The 13913-nt window shown below is 42.1% G+C and overlaps 1 protein-coding gene across 2 annotated transcripts in view; it reads left to right on the forward strand.

Moving 5' to 3' along the window:
* The window catches only part of NELL1 (neural EGFL like 1), a 721145-nt gene that overhangs the window by 176783 nt on the left and 530449 nt on the right, over positions 1-13913 (forward strand). For both annotated transcript variants that reach the window (XM_080687783.1, XM_080687782.1), the window contains exons 11-12: positions 3665-3764; positions 9397-9525. In XM_080687783.1, the coding sequence (XP_080543909.1) occupies positions 3665-3764; positions 9397-9525 (229 nt within the window). The remainder of the gene's footprint in view (positions 1-3664; positions 3765-9396; positions 9526-13913) is intronic.

Below are 13913 nucleotides of genomic sequence, written 5' to 3' on the forward strand. Positions count from 1 at the left end.
TGTCAGCAGGAAGAGAGGGTGATGGGTATAGGATCAGAGGGCCTCAGGTCTTTCCTTGGCAGCCTTTCTCAAGATAGAAGCCCTAATGCCCTATGGCACCTGTTGTAGGTAATGAATTAACTTCTCTCATAGGCATTTAAAAGGGTACTATACAAGTGCTATCCTTAGGAGAATTGAGCAAATAATTACTCAGATATTTTTCTGAGTGTTCTGTGGTTCAAATGCATATATATCCCCAGTTGACAAGAGGCTGCCTGGAGATCCATCCATTTCCATTTTCCTGGAACCATTTTAAAGCTTCAGCAACACCAATCAATCAAACAAACAAACAAAAACAACCCTTGTTTCAAATATTTTCACCAAGTTTTTCTAAAAGTTAATATATTATATTTTAAAAACATATTTTTATTGATTTCAGAGAGGAAGGGGGAGAGAGAAAGAGAGATAGAAACTTCAATGATGAGAGGGAATCATTGATTGGCTGCCTCCTGCATGCCCCCGACTGGGGATGAGCCCACAACCTGGGCATGTGCTCTTGACTGGAATCAAACCCGGGACCCTCCAGTCCATAGGACGATGCTCTGTCCACTGAGCCAAACCAGCTAGGGCAATAATTTTTAAAAAATCAAGATGAATAATATCTTCTAGCTGTCTTGCTCAGTTTTGTTCAATTATTGATGCCCTGCAGTATTTCTTTAGGCCAGCAACAAATTGCTTTACTTAAAGATGTGAATTTTATGTTATTAGAACTTCAGGTTGAAGCACAGTGATCAGTAACTTGGAAGTGTTTATATTTGACCAACGACATGGAGATGGTCACTCTAAATTAGAACTGGAGGAAACATATTTTCCCACCAGTGCAGAGTTCCAAGATTCAGAATATAACATACCGTAATCAGGAGGATTAAAAAATGTTAATCATGAGCTACTTCTTGCTAGAGGTAGTTTTGAAAATAAAGTCAAAAAAGGTTTGTGCCTTAATTGTGTGGCTGGCCTAAATGGATTTGGAGGCACTTATGTGACTGTAATCACAGTTCATATTATTTTCTAATTTGGGCAAAGGGGTTTGTCTCTATTTAAACATTTGGAATGATCTTACTCATCAAATATGTTAAAGGTTGATTACAATTGTTGACTGATTTAATCAGCAAAGCAAGCCCTTTTTATCTTAAAAGAACCTTTCCTAGTGATTATTTGAAAAAGTCTTTTGTAGCTTTTTTAATATTTCTTTTTACAAAAGCAGATATATACATAAGATATGAAATTGGGAGTATAGAAGGAAAAGTATAAGGAAGAAAATGGAAATCACTCCAGAATCTCACTACCTAGAGATGATCTCTTTTAATAGTTTGATTTTTGATAGTTATAGTGACATTTGTCTTAGCATCCTAATTTGGGTTCTCCCAGAAGCAGACCCTAAGCTAAGGATTTCAGTACAACTGATTCATTATGGTAGCTCTCAGGGGAAACCAGTGTAAGGGGGTGGGGGACGCAGGAGAGGGAAGGGCAAGAAGCTCAGCATGGGGGGCGTTTAGGTGAAAGGCCAGACAGACCCTGATCCCTTGAGGTAAAGGGGTTCTACTCCATCTATTGTCTCTCCTCTGGGTAAAGATCCTCCCATGCTTGTTACTCACTGGCTTTGGGCCTTGGAAGTGGGAGATGTAGAACTTATAGGTAACTCTGGCTCTCTGCAGGGGCAACCTTCTGAGGGCGGCAGGGATGAGCCAGGGCAGTGAAGCATTCAGAAGCTGGGGGATGAGCACCCAGAACTGATCAAAGGGGTCCCACAGTGTCCACTCCTGTTATTTATGTAAAGAGGCAATAGGTAATGAATCAGTATATTAATGCTAAAGGATAGAAGTAGAGGCCATAGTGGTAAATAATTAAGCATTGTGTGTTCCTTTGCACTTAGCTTGTGGTCCTAATAGTAAGGTGGTTTGTAATAACTGGTTTGATTCCCTGTTGCAGAAAGGAAGGTACATCTGCTAGGCACACTGGCCTCAAGACTGGTGCTAATTCTTGGAGCTGCGTGCCACCTGGTGTGTCCTGGATTGAGACAGAATGGAATGTAGTTGAAAAGGTGAACTGAGGGTGAATAGCAGAATCAATTCTCAGATCTTAGGGCCTGTTTTAAGAGATCTAGTTGCCTTTGGGCAGATCAAGTATGAACAAAGGGGAAGAAAGAAAAGACACTCCAAGGAATGCCAGAGGCTGAACTGTCTGGGCTGAGAATGATAAGAAAGGCCAGGAAGCCATGGTGCAAATTATCCAAATGATGAGTATTTGGAAATTAAACTTATATTTGGCATGCAAAATTAGTTTATGATTATTAAAAATGGATGTGCCTGATGAATGAGAGTTACTGCCAGATCGGTGAACTGTGGGGCCACTGAGATGACAGAGTCTCTGGGGATGGAAAACTCTGTCTTCCTCATCCCTCTTGGCTCCCAGTCTATCCTGTTCTCTCATCTATAGTGGCCTTAACTGAGATTCTTTCTCGAGCTTGCTTTTTGGTTGACTTAAATTTCCTCTTGAGAATGGAACGGAGTAAAGTATATGATTGTCTAACCACTATGCTGTACACCTGAAACTAATACAAAATAATATTGAATGTCAACTGTAATTGAAAAAATAAAATAAAATACAAGTGAGAATATGCTATACTTATAAAAAAGAAAAAAAAACTGAACATTTTTTAAAAAGGACTCTCAAACCCTCTTTTATAATAATTAATGGACTAATTCTTAATATTCAGAGCAAATCTAAATACAGATGCTCATAATATCAGCCTTTGTTGAAGTGAGGTCATAAAGATTCACCTGCTGAATATTTAAAATTTTATTGTGATTCTATTTATAGCTAGGGAAAATCTAGTGCTCATGTCAACAACCCTCTTCAGTTCTTTCTTAACTGTATACCTTGCCTCTTCCTCTGTTTCTTCTGCTGGGAAAGTATTTTCTTCCTTTTTTATCCCATTATTCATGTTCCCTGGAATATGGCATCTTCATAATTTCTCCACACCTGGGCAGAATTAATTATTCTCCCATGGCACATTATCAAACCTTAATTAGATCACATTTTTAAGGACTTACTATACTGTATTATGGTTTCTGGATTAAGGTGTTTTTCTTTTTTTTTTTTTTTCTTTTTCTTTTCAAACTGAGCTGATCAAGGGCAAGGAAGATGTCTTATTTATCTTTGGGTCCACAGTGCTTGTGATGCGGTAGATAACTGAAATGGCTTATAGAAGCTCTGAGCTCATTGTACATTCCTTCCCCCTGTGTGTTCAGTGATATCAGGTTGGTAGTTCAAAATCTGCCACGTCAGGGTATTTGCACCACAGAAATCAGCAAATGCTACAAATGAGGGGTCCCCCACCGCTCCCCTCCTTGCCCAGTAGTCGATTGTTACAATTTCTCAGCACACCACCTTCAGTGACCTTCTGTGACAGAGACCAGACTCTCAAAAACCGTTTGTTGAAATTGAGGCTCTTTTGGCATAGAAAGGGACATGTATCTTCCCCTCCAGGAAGCTCATCAGTTTAATTTGAGACTTTGTCATGATTGTGGGATTCTTGGGAGTACTGTTAATTATGGTAGCTGGTTATCACTGCGGGCTATTAAACATAATGAACAGTTTTGTTTCCTTATTATTTGACTTCCAGGGTGGAGTTTTAGTGAAAATTACAGAAGCATGCCCTCCTTTGAACTGCTCAGAGAAGGATCACATTCTCCCAGAGAGCCAGTGCTGTAGTGTTTGTCGAGGTAAGAGGGCTTGGTGGCGGGCCCGGGTTGGGCTGAGGGTGCGAGTAGCTTTGGGGACAGGAGGGTTGAGTGAATTGTGTGATGATAATAGCACAAGTTCTGAAAGTCTGCTCTGCTGCTTAGAAACTTGCATACCCTAATGACCTTTCTCAGTCCTAGTCTCCTTAATTGTAAAGTGAGGATAATGGCAGCCTCTCCTTCTTAGGACAGTTGTGAGGATTAAATGGGATAAGGCATAAGCATCTAGCATCGTGCCTAGCATGTGATAAGTCTTCAATACACAGTAGTTCCTATGATAATGATAATGATCCTGCAATAATGACCATCATCATCATTATTATTACACTAGAGGCCTGATGCATGAAATTTGTGCAAGAGTAGGCCTTCCTTCCCCCGGCTGCTGGCATTGGCTTCCTCTGGCACCCGGGACCTGGGCTTCCCTCACAGCCCTGGCTTCATCCGGAAGGATGACCAGTCTAATTAGCATATTATGCTTTTATTATTATAGATATTTCTCATGAGTGAGATTGGAAGCATTTTTTTCAGCCCTTTCTATGGGTCAATTCCCATATCCAACAGAGGATGACTTACAGTAAATCCTAACTCATGGATTTACATATAACATTTATATTTCCTGTAAGGAGAAACAGTTCAGGTAAGTAATACCTAATTGCTGATTAATTCTTGGGGAGAAATTGGTTTGCTTTCTCTTCTTGAAATTATCTTCTTTCCAAAATTTACTCTTATATCTCAAACCCCCGCTCAAATATCACTTCCTCTCTGAAACTTCTTGCCCAGGCAGAATTACATGAGGAGGTCTAATTAGGAAGAACTTAATTGAAACCTTAAAAAACAAACCCAGTTAAACTGGCAGCCATTGTTTCAAAAGCCTACCCACTATATAATTCCTGTACCACATCCTCAAATAGTCAGTGAGCCAGATCCCTTTTGGCTTACTTTGAAGCTTCTACAGTTAAGAAGAATCAGCAGTATAGCAGGTTAGCTCATTTAACCTCATATTTTACTTTTTAAAAATCTTTTCTTCAGTACAATCTTTTCTTCAGTATATATTTCCTATAAAAGGCCACAAAGTAAATATTCTCGGTTTTTTTTTGTGGGACTAGAAGGTGTTTTTTTTAATTTTTTTTTTTTTATTGTGTCTACTTACCTCTGCTGTTGTATTGCAAAAGCAGCACAGCCAATAGGTAAATAAATAAAGGAGTGTGGCTATGTTCCAATGCAAATTTATTTATAAAACCAGGTGGCAGCCCGCAATGTGCTGGCCCCTCCGCTAGCATCTTCTGACACATAAAAATGTTGTATTTGATCATCATGGAGTGTTTTCAGCTGAGGTTGTGCTTTCTGTCTGTGGTTGGTCATGAGAGAGCAGCATTTTGGAAAAATTCCTGGGATACCTTGGGATGTTGATAGGCATGAATGGCTCTTAGAATCAGGGACATGATAACCATGCCCTCAGAGCATCTTCTCTTATTTCTCTGCTTTCAGGGTTACTAGCGTATTTGCCACTAGGATGCTTTAGAAAGACCTCACAGTTGAGTGGAATTTTCCGGGGGATGCATTTATTGGGCACTGATAGGGTTTCTAGGGAGGTCTTACAGTTTAATGCAAAATCCATCAGCTGCTATTTGTTGAAGTGCCAAGTGGGACTCAGTTTATTTAAATATTTTCTGATTTATGGTTTCATTAGAAAAGAATCATTGATTATCCCACAGAAATTCAAGAGATGCTCTGACCCATTCACAATAGACCAGGTGTTCCTGCTTCTGCTAGCACTTCTGTGAGTGCACGTGCTTCTTCACCAGTGAAGATGCTGAGAGACATGACATCTCATTAAACACCAGACTCATGCAAGGCTCTCGTTGCTGGCAACCTGGTGGCTTTCACTGAACCTGACTCAGCTTGAGGGAATGTGGGAGGCAGACAAACGGCTTCGGAGATGAGATCATAGCCAGGGCTAATCTGTGACATTGAGGATCTTCTTTTTCTTTCCTCCTCAGCCAGGAAACTACCAACTCTTTTTTTGGCTGCTGATGGTTTTTTGGAGGGGTGCGTATTAGAGAGAGTTACTTATGTACATTTTGACAGTAATCGGAGCATGTCTTCAGAAAACATATGGTGGGGGGTACCTCTTGTAGGGAGTGGGTTAAATTAAACTATTGAGGTATATGGGTCCTCTTGGGTTCCTCCTCCCATCCCAGGATTCAGACACTGGAGTGAAAAAAGCATCATTTTTTACTAAGGCTTTTCAGGAACACTTCCTGTCATTACCTCCTTTCTCCCTGTTGACCCATAGCAGAGAGGAGCCCAGAACATCCAGCCCGCCTGTCCACATGCTGGGGCTTGTTTTGCATGTTGGACAATCAGAAAGCGAAAGGCATATTTATCTGGGCAGCGGGGTATTCTTTTCCTTATGAAAACATAAAATTTATACGACAATTAACAAAAAATCAATCCGGATGAGCTTACAGGCCTACTGTCTCAAACGATGCTCTCCGTGAATTTTACTCCACATCTCTTCATTCCAATTTATTTCCCAGGGTATCTTTACAGAAAACATAATAGTCTCTCACAATATTGTGGGAAATGTTTTCTCCCCTTTGACTTCTGGTAGCCTTTTACCCTTTCCTCCCTGTTCATGTTCTCTGAGGCGAGTATGGCCAGAGGAGGAGGGGTTGGACAATTACTTTTCTGAGGAGCCTTGGAAAGCCCAGTGTGCCTCAGCCAAGGGAATTATTCAGTGCTTCTCCCCCCTTTCTCCCCACTCTAAAACAGAATGTAATGAAAAGGTGAGAAACACTCAATTTCTATGTAAAGTAATTTTTGTCCCTCATATGGGGAAGGCTGTACTGCTTGCTTTGTGGATTGAGATTTAGCCCTGACTGACAGGCAGCAGGGGAGCAGGGGAGGTGGGACTCCGATGGCCTCAAATGCAGGGTTCAGGGATGAGCAAGGTGTATGTTTTCCGCTGGCTGGTTCCTGCCACTCTGATATTATTGGTTATGGGAAATGAAATGGCTGTAGCCTTTTTCAATACTTGCCTAGGAGGCTCTTCAATTAGTATATTTATCATCTCTATGTCTTACTGTGAATATCAGGTCATTAGTTTGAGGGAAATCACCCCAGCAGAGTATTATTCCTCAGAGTCCAAACCTTTGTTACGCCTGCTGAGGAAACTGAAGTTTTCCAAGGCTTATTTTCCTGAGGACTCTGATGAGCCACTGGATTTGAAGAAGCTTCGGCTGGGAATTGGAGGAAGCACAGCACTTTTTGCTTCCTGATCCCAATTGGCTAATTATAGAATATCCAGAGAGCTCTCCAACTTTTTTTTATAATGACAATTGTTTTAATCACATTTTACAAATTGACTAGAGGCCCAGTGCACTGGGGGCGGGGGGAGGGGCCCTCAGCCTGGCCTGCACCCTCTTGCAGTCCGGGAACCCTCGGGGGATGTCCTACTGACAGCTTAGGCCCGTCAGCCATGAGCCCAGCTCAGGGCTTCTGGCTGAGCAGCGCTCCCCTGTGGGAGTGCACTGAACATCGGGCGCAGCTCCTGCGAGGAGTGTCTGCCCCCTGGTGGTCAGTGTGCATCATAGTGACTGGTCATTCCACTGTTCAGTCAATTTGCATATTAGCCTTTTACCATATAGGATTCTTTAAATATAAGAGACAAGGTAGATGAAGATACGTTCCTATCTTACATTTCTGTTACTTTTATGTCAGTGACTTTGAATGAAATTATGTTTCGCACCAGCTGATAGGCTCCACATATGCATGTATGAATAATGGTGGAACCCATTTTGCTGAGATAGGACTTGTTTTCCACAGGTTATAACTCGTGGCTTGTTTTTGTAGCTAACTTTTTTTTATCGAGTCATGCCCATCTTCTTATGTGGTTTCATACTTGACTACAACAAATTAACTAATCAAGAAGGGAAGACTACAGCTTTCCACTGAGTTTGTCTGTTTTTAGGAAGTAAACCTAAGACCTTAGAGTTAAGAATAATAGGCTGTGACTGACTTAGGATGTTCACCATATCAATAAAACTTACATCCTGACTAGGGACTTGGACACCTCGGGTCAGGCCCAAGGCTGTAACTAATATCCCAGTCCTTTAGAGAAAAAGCAAGGTAATCAGCTGAACAGGTGGTGGTTAAACCCAGTGGGCTGTCGGTGCAGCCAGGATGCCCCTAGGGAAAGAACTGCAGGACAGTTAGGAGGGAGGACATGCAGAAAGGATCAAGGTGATGGACACTGGCAGGAAGAGGCCACTGTGCAATTGCTGGGGCCCAGGTCTCAGTCACCAGCCGCATCCCCCAGAGCAGCCCTAATCACTGCAGCATTTTTCTTTGTCGCCTGAGGACAGTTTGTGCCAGAGGCAGCATGAAATTTGTTTACCCTCATCATCACCTTGAGGTAATGGCTATATATAGCAGGAGCCTGCTTGCATCAGCGTGAGGCCAGGAGGCAGGGGAGGGAGGAGTAGGCACTGCAGTGACATCTCTGCTCCTGCCTGGGAAGAAGTAATAAAAGCGTGCTTGTAGCCCCAGCAAAAAAGACTGCTCGTGAATTGCTGGTGCTCTCAGTTAAAGGGGAAGGAAAAAAAGCCAACAATCTTGACCGTGCATTTTCAGGATCCCTCTGGGAAAACACACATCGTTTGGCCCATCCCCGAACTCTTGAAACACTCCTCAGGGTTTCATTTTCCTCGTAATGGACACTAATTGTATCTTCAATATCGCCAATGACTTTGCAGGGTTTTGCTGCGTGTTTAAAACTTTTGGTGTTGGGTAAAAAGTTCTCTCCGACATCTGTTCCCAATGAGTTTATCTGTCATTTTAAGTCTTGTTCATTTGCCTTGTCTGGCCTGGACTGATATTAGTTGAGATTATTTGTGCTATTTAAGATTTTATGCCCTTCAATTACATCTTCCTAAAGAGTCTTGGAGTCATATGATTTCCCCCCCTAGTCTTTCTTATCATTTTAGGTGAACTTGTAATTGAAATGTTTTAGAGAGAGGATTTCAGGGTGTTTGAGACGGAATGAGGCTGGAAAAGAGGTACTCTGTGAGAATGTAATTCAGTGCCTAAATAAAGGATCTGGTGGTTTGTAGACAGGTCAGGCCCTCCGCATATAAAAGATGGCATTTGATCAAAATCCCTGCAGCCCTGGGCTAAGTGGACACTCAGTGACAGGGCTGTCCATTACACTGTTGAGCCAGAAACACAGGGCATTTGAAGGAGTGCGCAGCCTCAGGGAGTCCATGAAGTCTGTGCTACTGAAAGTACCACAATGGACCAGGGTCCAGGGAGCCTCCTAAAGGAGGCATATCGCCCCAGAGAGGGACCAGATACGAAGGCCAGGCTGCTGAGACAGGAAGACTCTTACGTGTCAATGATTGCAGACAAAACCTAATTGCTTTCTAAGATAGAACCTGTGAGAGTCCAGAGCTCAGTCTCTAACAGGCCCATTCTTATGGCCCAACCCTCCGTCCACAGTTAAATGTCCTCACCCCTTGAGGGCCTATGCTTTGATATTTCATGCTTTATTTATTACTTGGCAGTCTTTTATTCTCTTCATTTATGATGTACAAAATATATGTGCTTCTTCTAGGTCATAACTTCTGTGCAGAAGGACCTAAATGTGGTGAAAACTCAGAGTGTAAAAACTGGAATACAAAAGCTACTTGTGAGTGTAAGAATGGTTACATCTCTGTCCAGGGAGACCCCGCCTACTGTGAAGGTAAGTGAGCTATTTAATGAAGTCACTTGTGAGAAATGTGTTCCTGGTAGACATGGTTGAAGATGGAAAGCCAGCACTTGACTTTGGACCTATAGGGTCCTGTAAGAAATTCTGTCAATTACCTAGGCTGTCCATTCTCATGTTTTTTCTCAGCTGCTTAGAAACATGTGAAAGCAAGACCTTTGAAGGTAGTCATGAAACACAGCAAAGCAGTGAAGGCAGTCAGGCCATATCACATCCCATGTTCTGCTATCACTGTATTTAACAATCACCAGCAAAACCACAAACACATCCTTTTCTGTTATCTTCTTTGAATATATTGTCATCTCCAAGATCAATGAAATGTTATGTGGTGGATCCTTTTTTTGAATGATGCTTTTATACTAGTTTATACCCAATTGCCATTTTCTTCACTTCCCAAGGTCAGCATTTGTTTCCAATGGTCTTTTAATGACTGATTCATGGGTTAATAATTAACAAACTCTACTAAAAGTCAAGGCGATAGATAGACACATAACTTTGGCACATGAACTGATGCCATTATTATGGGTTAGTGGCCTTAAACATCAGTGACCCCACTTTTCACTCTAGAGAGCAGAATCCCTCTTTCCAAGCTCAGAACTCAACCCTGCTAACGGGGAGCATCGTTCACCCCTGCTCCTTTAAGATGCCAGAGGAGCAGGGATGAGTTCTGTCCCTGGCCTATGTGTATAGCACTCTAATGCCTGAGCCCATTCATTCCCAGGAGCTCAATTGCTCCCTCCCTTAACTTTAGAGAGGTTCTAATAGGAGAAATGATGGCTAGGTTGTTTCTCTGTCCTGGTTGGACCTAATCATTCCTGTAATCTTCACTAACAATATATTGAGCCTTAGTGATCTGTTAATCGGGAGGTGGATGTTTTGAATGGAATGAATGCTGCACTATCTTGGTCACTCTTTCAAATAGCTGGGTTCTCACATGGGTCAGATATTCTCAAGGTAAGGACAACTGGTGTCAGTAATGGTAAACCCCTTTCCATTCTGCTGTTTTATATGGTTGACTCCTGCTTAACTTTTTGACTTTGACTAATAGACCTTTTCAGCTGTTAGGAAATGTGTCTGACCAGTGCAAGGGCTTAGTATGTGGTAGGCAGTGCCTCTGTTTTTCATCTCTTCTGGAAGATTCTTCATTACTTTGGTTGTCATTAACAATATTGTTTAACTAATGGATTTTTCCTCCTCTCCTTTTCACCTTTTTTTCCTTTTGTTTGCCTTTATAGATTTGAAGTTGATTAGGGAGACGTGCCACTTAGGAGGATGAAGTTGTCCCTTTGGTCAGGAACCTTTTCTCTACCCTTTAATAGCCTATTACTTATTGTCAGTTTTGGATTACTATTAATTTCAATACTCCACATTGATATTTTATATCTATGCTATTTTCTATTTTTGTCAGAAAATTAATATAATTTAAAAAATTAAAAAATGTAAACATCCTCATCTCCATCCACCATGGAAAAATCCTGAGAGCTGGCAGGATTCAGGAGAAAATTGCCGATGCAAATACTTTTCGGGACTCTGATTCTCTTCTCGTTGATACATTTCTTTATTCCATAGAACCTACTCCAGGGAGCCATTTGTGATATTAAACCTGCTCTCCTGTGTAAGGTCTTATTTTATTTATTATGTTGAGTGATTTTAGATATTAATTACATTTTTTTTCTGGGGGGACATACTCCTTTTCAGCTTAGTGTATGTGCCCGACCGTGGGCCAGTGGGCACCACCATTTTGGGTAATGGTGATGTGCTTAGGATTCACTCATTTATCTGTCATCATGGAGACTTCCCACAAGTTCCAGAGGGCTTGTTCATGGAGAGAAGGATAGTACCTAAAAAGAAATGACTAAGCATTACAGCTCATTTATGGTAGAAGAATGGAACCCAGGGAGTCAAATACTGGGCATCTGGATGGGAGGCACTGAGAACCATGTTGATTGAATATCAGCATTGAGAACAATTGACCTTCTCTCTGTTCTGCCGTCCTCAACAAGTTGAACTTTGGGCTTATTTTCCTTTAGTCGCATGATGGCAGCTATCGTAGCCCCAAGCACGTTGTTCTTAACACCAGTGTCCGAAACAAGCAAGGAAGGAAGGGCCAGGGTTTTAAACCTTTTCTGTGTAGGGTATGTTTTTCATGTTTAAGGAAAGTCCTTCCTAGAAGGTCCCCCATAATCACCCCCACTAACATTGTTTTTCAGACCTGGGCTATGTCCTCCCCACCCCTAGACCAATGCTTGAGAAAGGTGGGTGAGATGACTGTCACTGGTTTGGGCTGATTGGGTTCACACCCTGGAGATGGAGTAGGGTTTTCCCTTCCCAGAGACAAAATGATCTTTGTTCTTTACCTGAACCAATTTGGGTTGTGGCAATGAGAAGAGTGTAGAAATGGCTTTGGGTGGGCAAAAAGCTATGATGACTCCATTCTTTTATGATAAAATTTAGTTTATGGCCATTTCCCCATCTCTGTCCTCAGAATTGCCCTCTGGGATGATCTGATAGACAAGGTGAGAGGTCGCCAAGTACCACCTGGGTACCAGGGACTCAGAGGTCTGAGATCATTGTCTCACCATAGTCTAGAGAGAAGTAGATACTTATGAACTGCTTCAGGCAAGTTATTTTTTCACTCTGAGCAAATGGAGTGAAAATGACCCATATTGTACAAGCTGTGAGGAACAAGACTGGCTTGGAAATTAAAACAAAATGTTATACTCATTGTCCAGGCCATCTTGAAAAGCCTATTCAGTCTCTTGGCAGAAAAGGAAGCACAAAAGGCTTTCACATTTTTTAACTTCCTGGGGTAGTAGCAGAGAGATGGTGTTAAGGACTCCTGCTCTGCAGAGATTGCTATAGAAACTGCCATAGAGAAGATATTAGAACTCCAAGCCAATCAATAGAAGGTAATAAGACCCTTTGTCAGCTCTGATACAATTCACAGGAGGTCATTTCATGTTGCCTGGTCTGACTCAAGCAGGAAGGGTCCCCATTTGAAAGCTGCTTTTGGTGGATTTTGATGTTTTATGAATCTGGTATGCTGAGGCTTTTTACCTTTCTGAAGACATTTTCAATGGGTTGGTCTTAAATAGTTTCAGATGCATTAGCTTAAATTACAGGTAGTGTCTGAGCAAATATAGAAATTGAGGCCTACTTAAGATCTTATTTTTTGAATGTGGAGTCTACATAAATAGAGTGTCATAAACATTTTTCTTCCTGAAGTAAAAAGTTATTTAGAAGAATAAAGAACAATGTGACATCATATGTATTATGCAATCTGCCAGGCATTAAATGATTGGCATTAAATGATAATCCTATATAATAAAAGGGTAATATGCAAAAAGACTGAACAGCAGAACAACCAAACAACCAATCAAAGCATAATATGCTAATGGTATGCTAAGGCTGCTCAACCGCTCACTATGACGTGCACTGACCACCAAGGGGTAGATGCTCTGACAGTAGGTTAGCTTGCTTCAGGGGTCTGGCTGATCAGGACTGAGCAAGATGGGCTGGACACGGCCTCTCGTGGACCCTCCCTGGGCTCGATCATGCACCAGTGGGGTCCCTCAGCCTGGCCTGTGCCCTCTCGCAATGTGGGACTCCTTGGGGGATGTTGGAGAGCTGGTTTCAGCCCCATCCTGCAGATTACTCCCCTTGGGAGGGTACCAGACACAGGGCTCATGGCTGGCGAGTGCTGCTGCAGCAGCACAAGCCTCTCCTGATGGGGACTGATTGGGCACCAGCCCCCGGCAGGCACAGTGGAGCCGGGATGAGCGGGAGTGGCAGGTAGGAGCTGCAGGCGGTGTTGGACTGTGGATTCCAGGCCAATCCCTGCAGGCCACCCAGAGGGACCCCACCTGTGCACAAATTTGTGCACCAGGCTTCTAGTACTTTATACTTGCAGAGTGCTCTGAAGTTTTTAAACTCCTTTTATAGATAGTGTGCTCTTTGAGCCTCATGATAAACCTGTGGTGAAAGTGGCAACATTAGCCATATTAATGCCATTTTATGAGTGTGGACACTAAGACTACGAGAAATGAAGTGAAGATAATACTCAACTCATTTATGCCCTGACTTGTGTAGGCCCTACCTTCCCATCCCACCCTGTTCCAATGTTGTATTGTTCCTCTTGATGCAATGAAATGTGAGTGGACATAAAATGTACTATTTCAGATAGAAGCTCTAAAAGCTATCACAGGGTTCCACGTCATCCTCTTTTCTCTCTAACACAAAACTGGAAATGCTACAGAGCAGGGCTGGGATTCCAGAATAAAGAGGATATGGAACAGTGTGACAACTGATTGGTGATGGACATGTGGCATGAGTAGAAAAAAATTGTGTAAATCACTGAAATTTTG

This window comes from Plecotus auritus (assembly GCF_963455305.1).
Source record: "Plecotus auritus genome assembly, chromosome: 9".
Taxonomy (NCBI): domain Eukaryota; kingdom Metazoa; phylum Chordata; class Mammalia; order Chiroptera; family Vespertilionidae; genus Plecotus; species Plecotus auritus.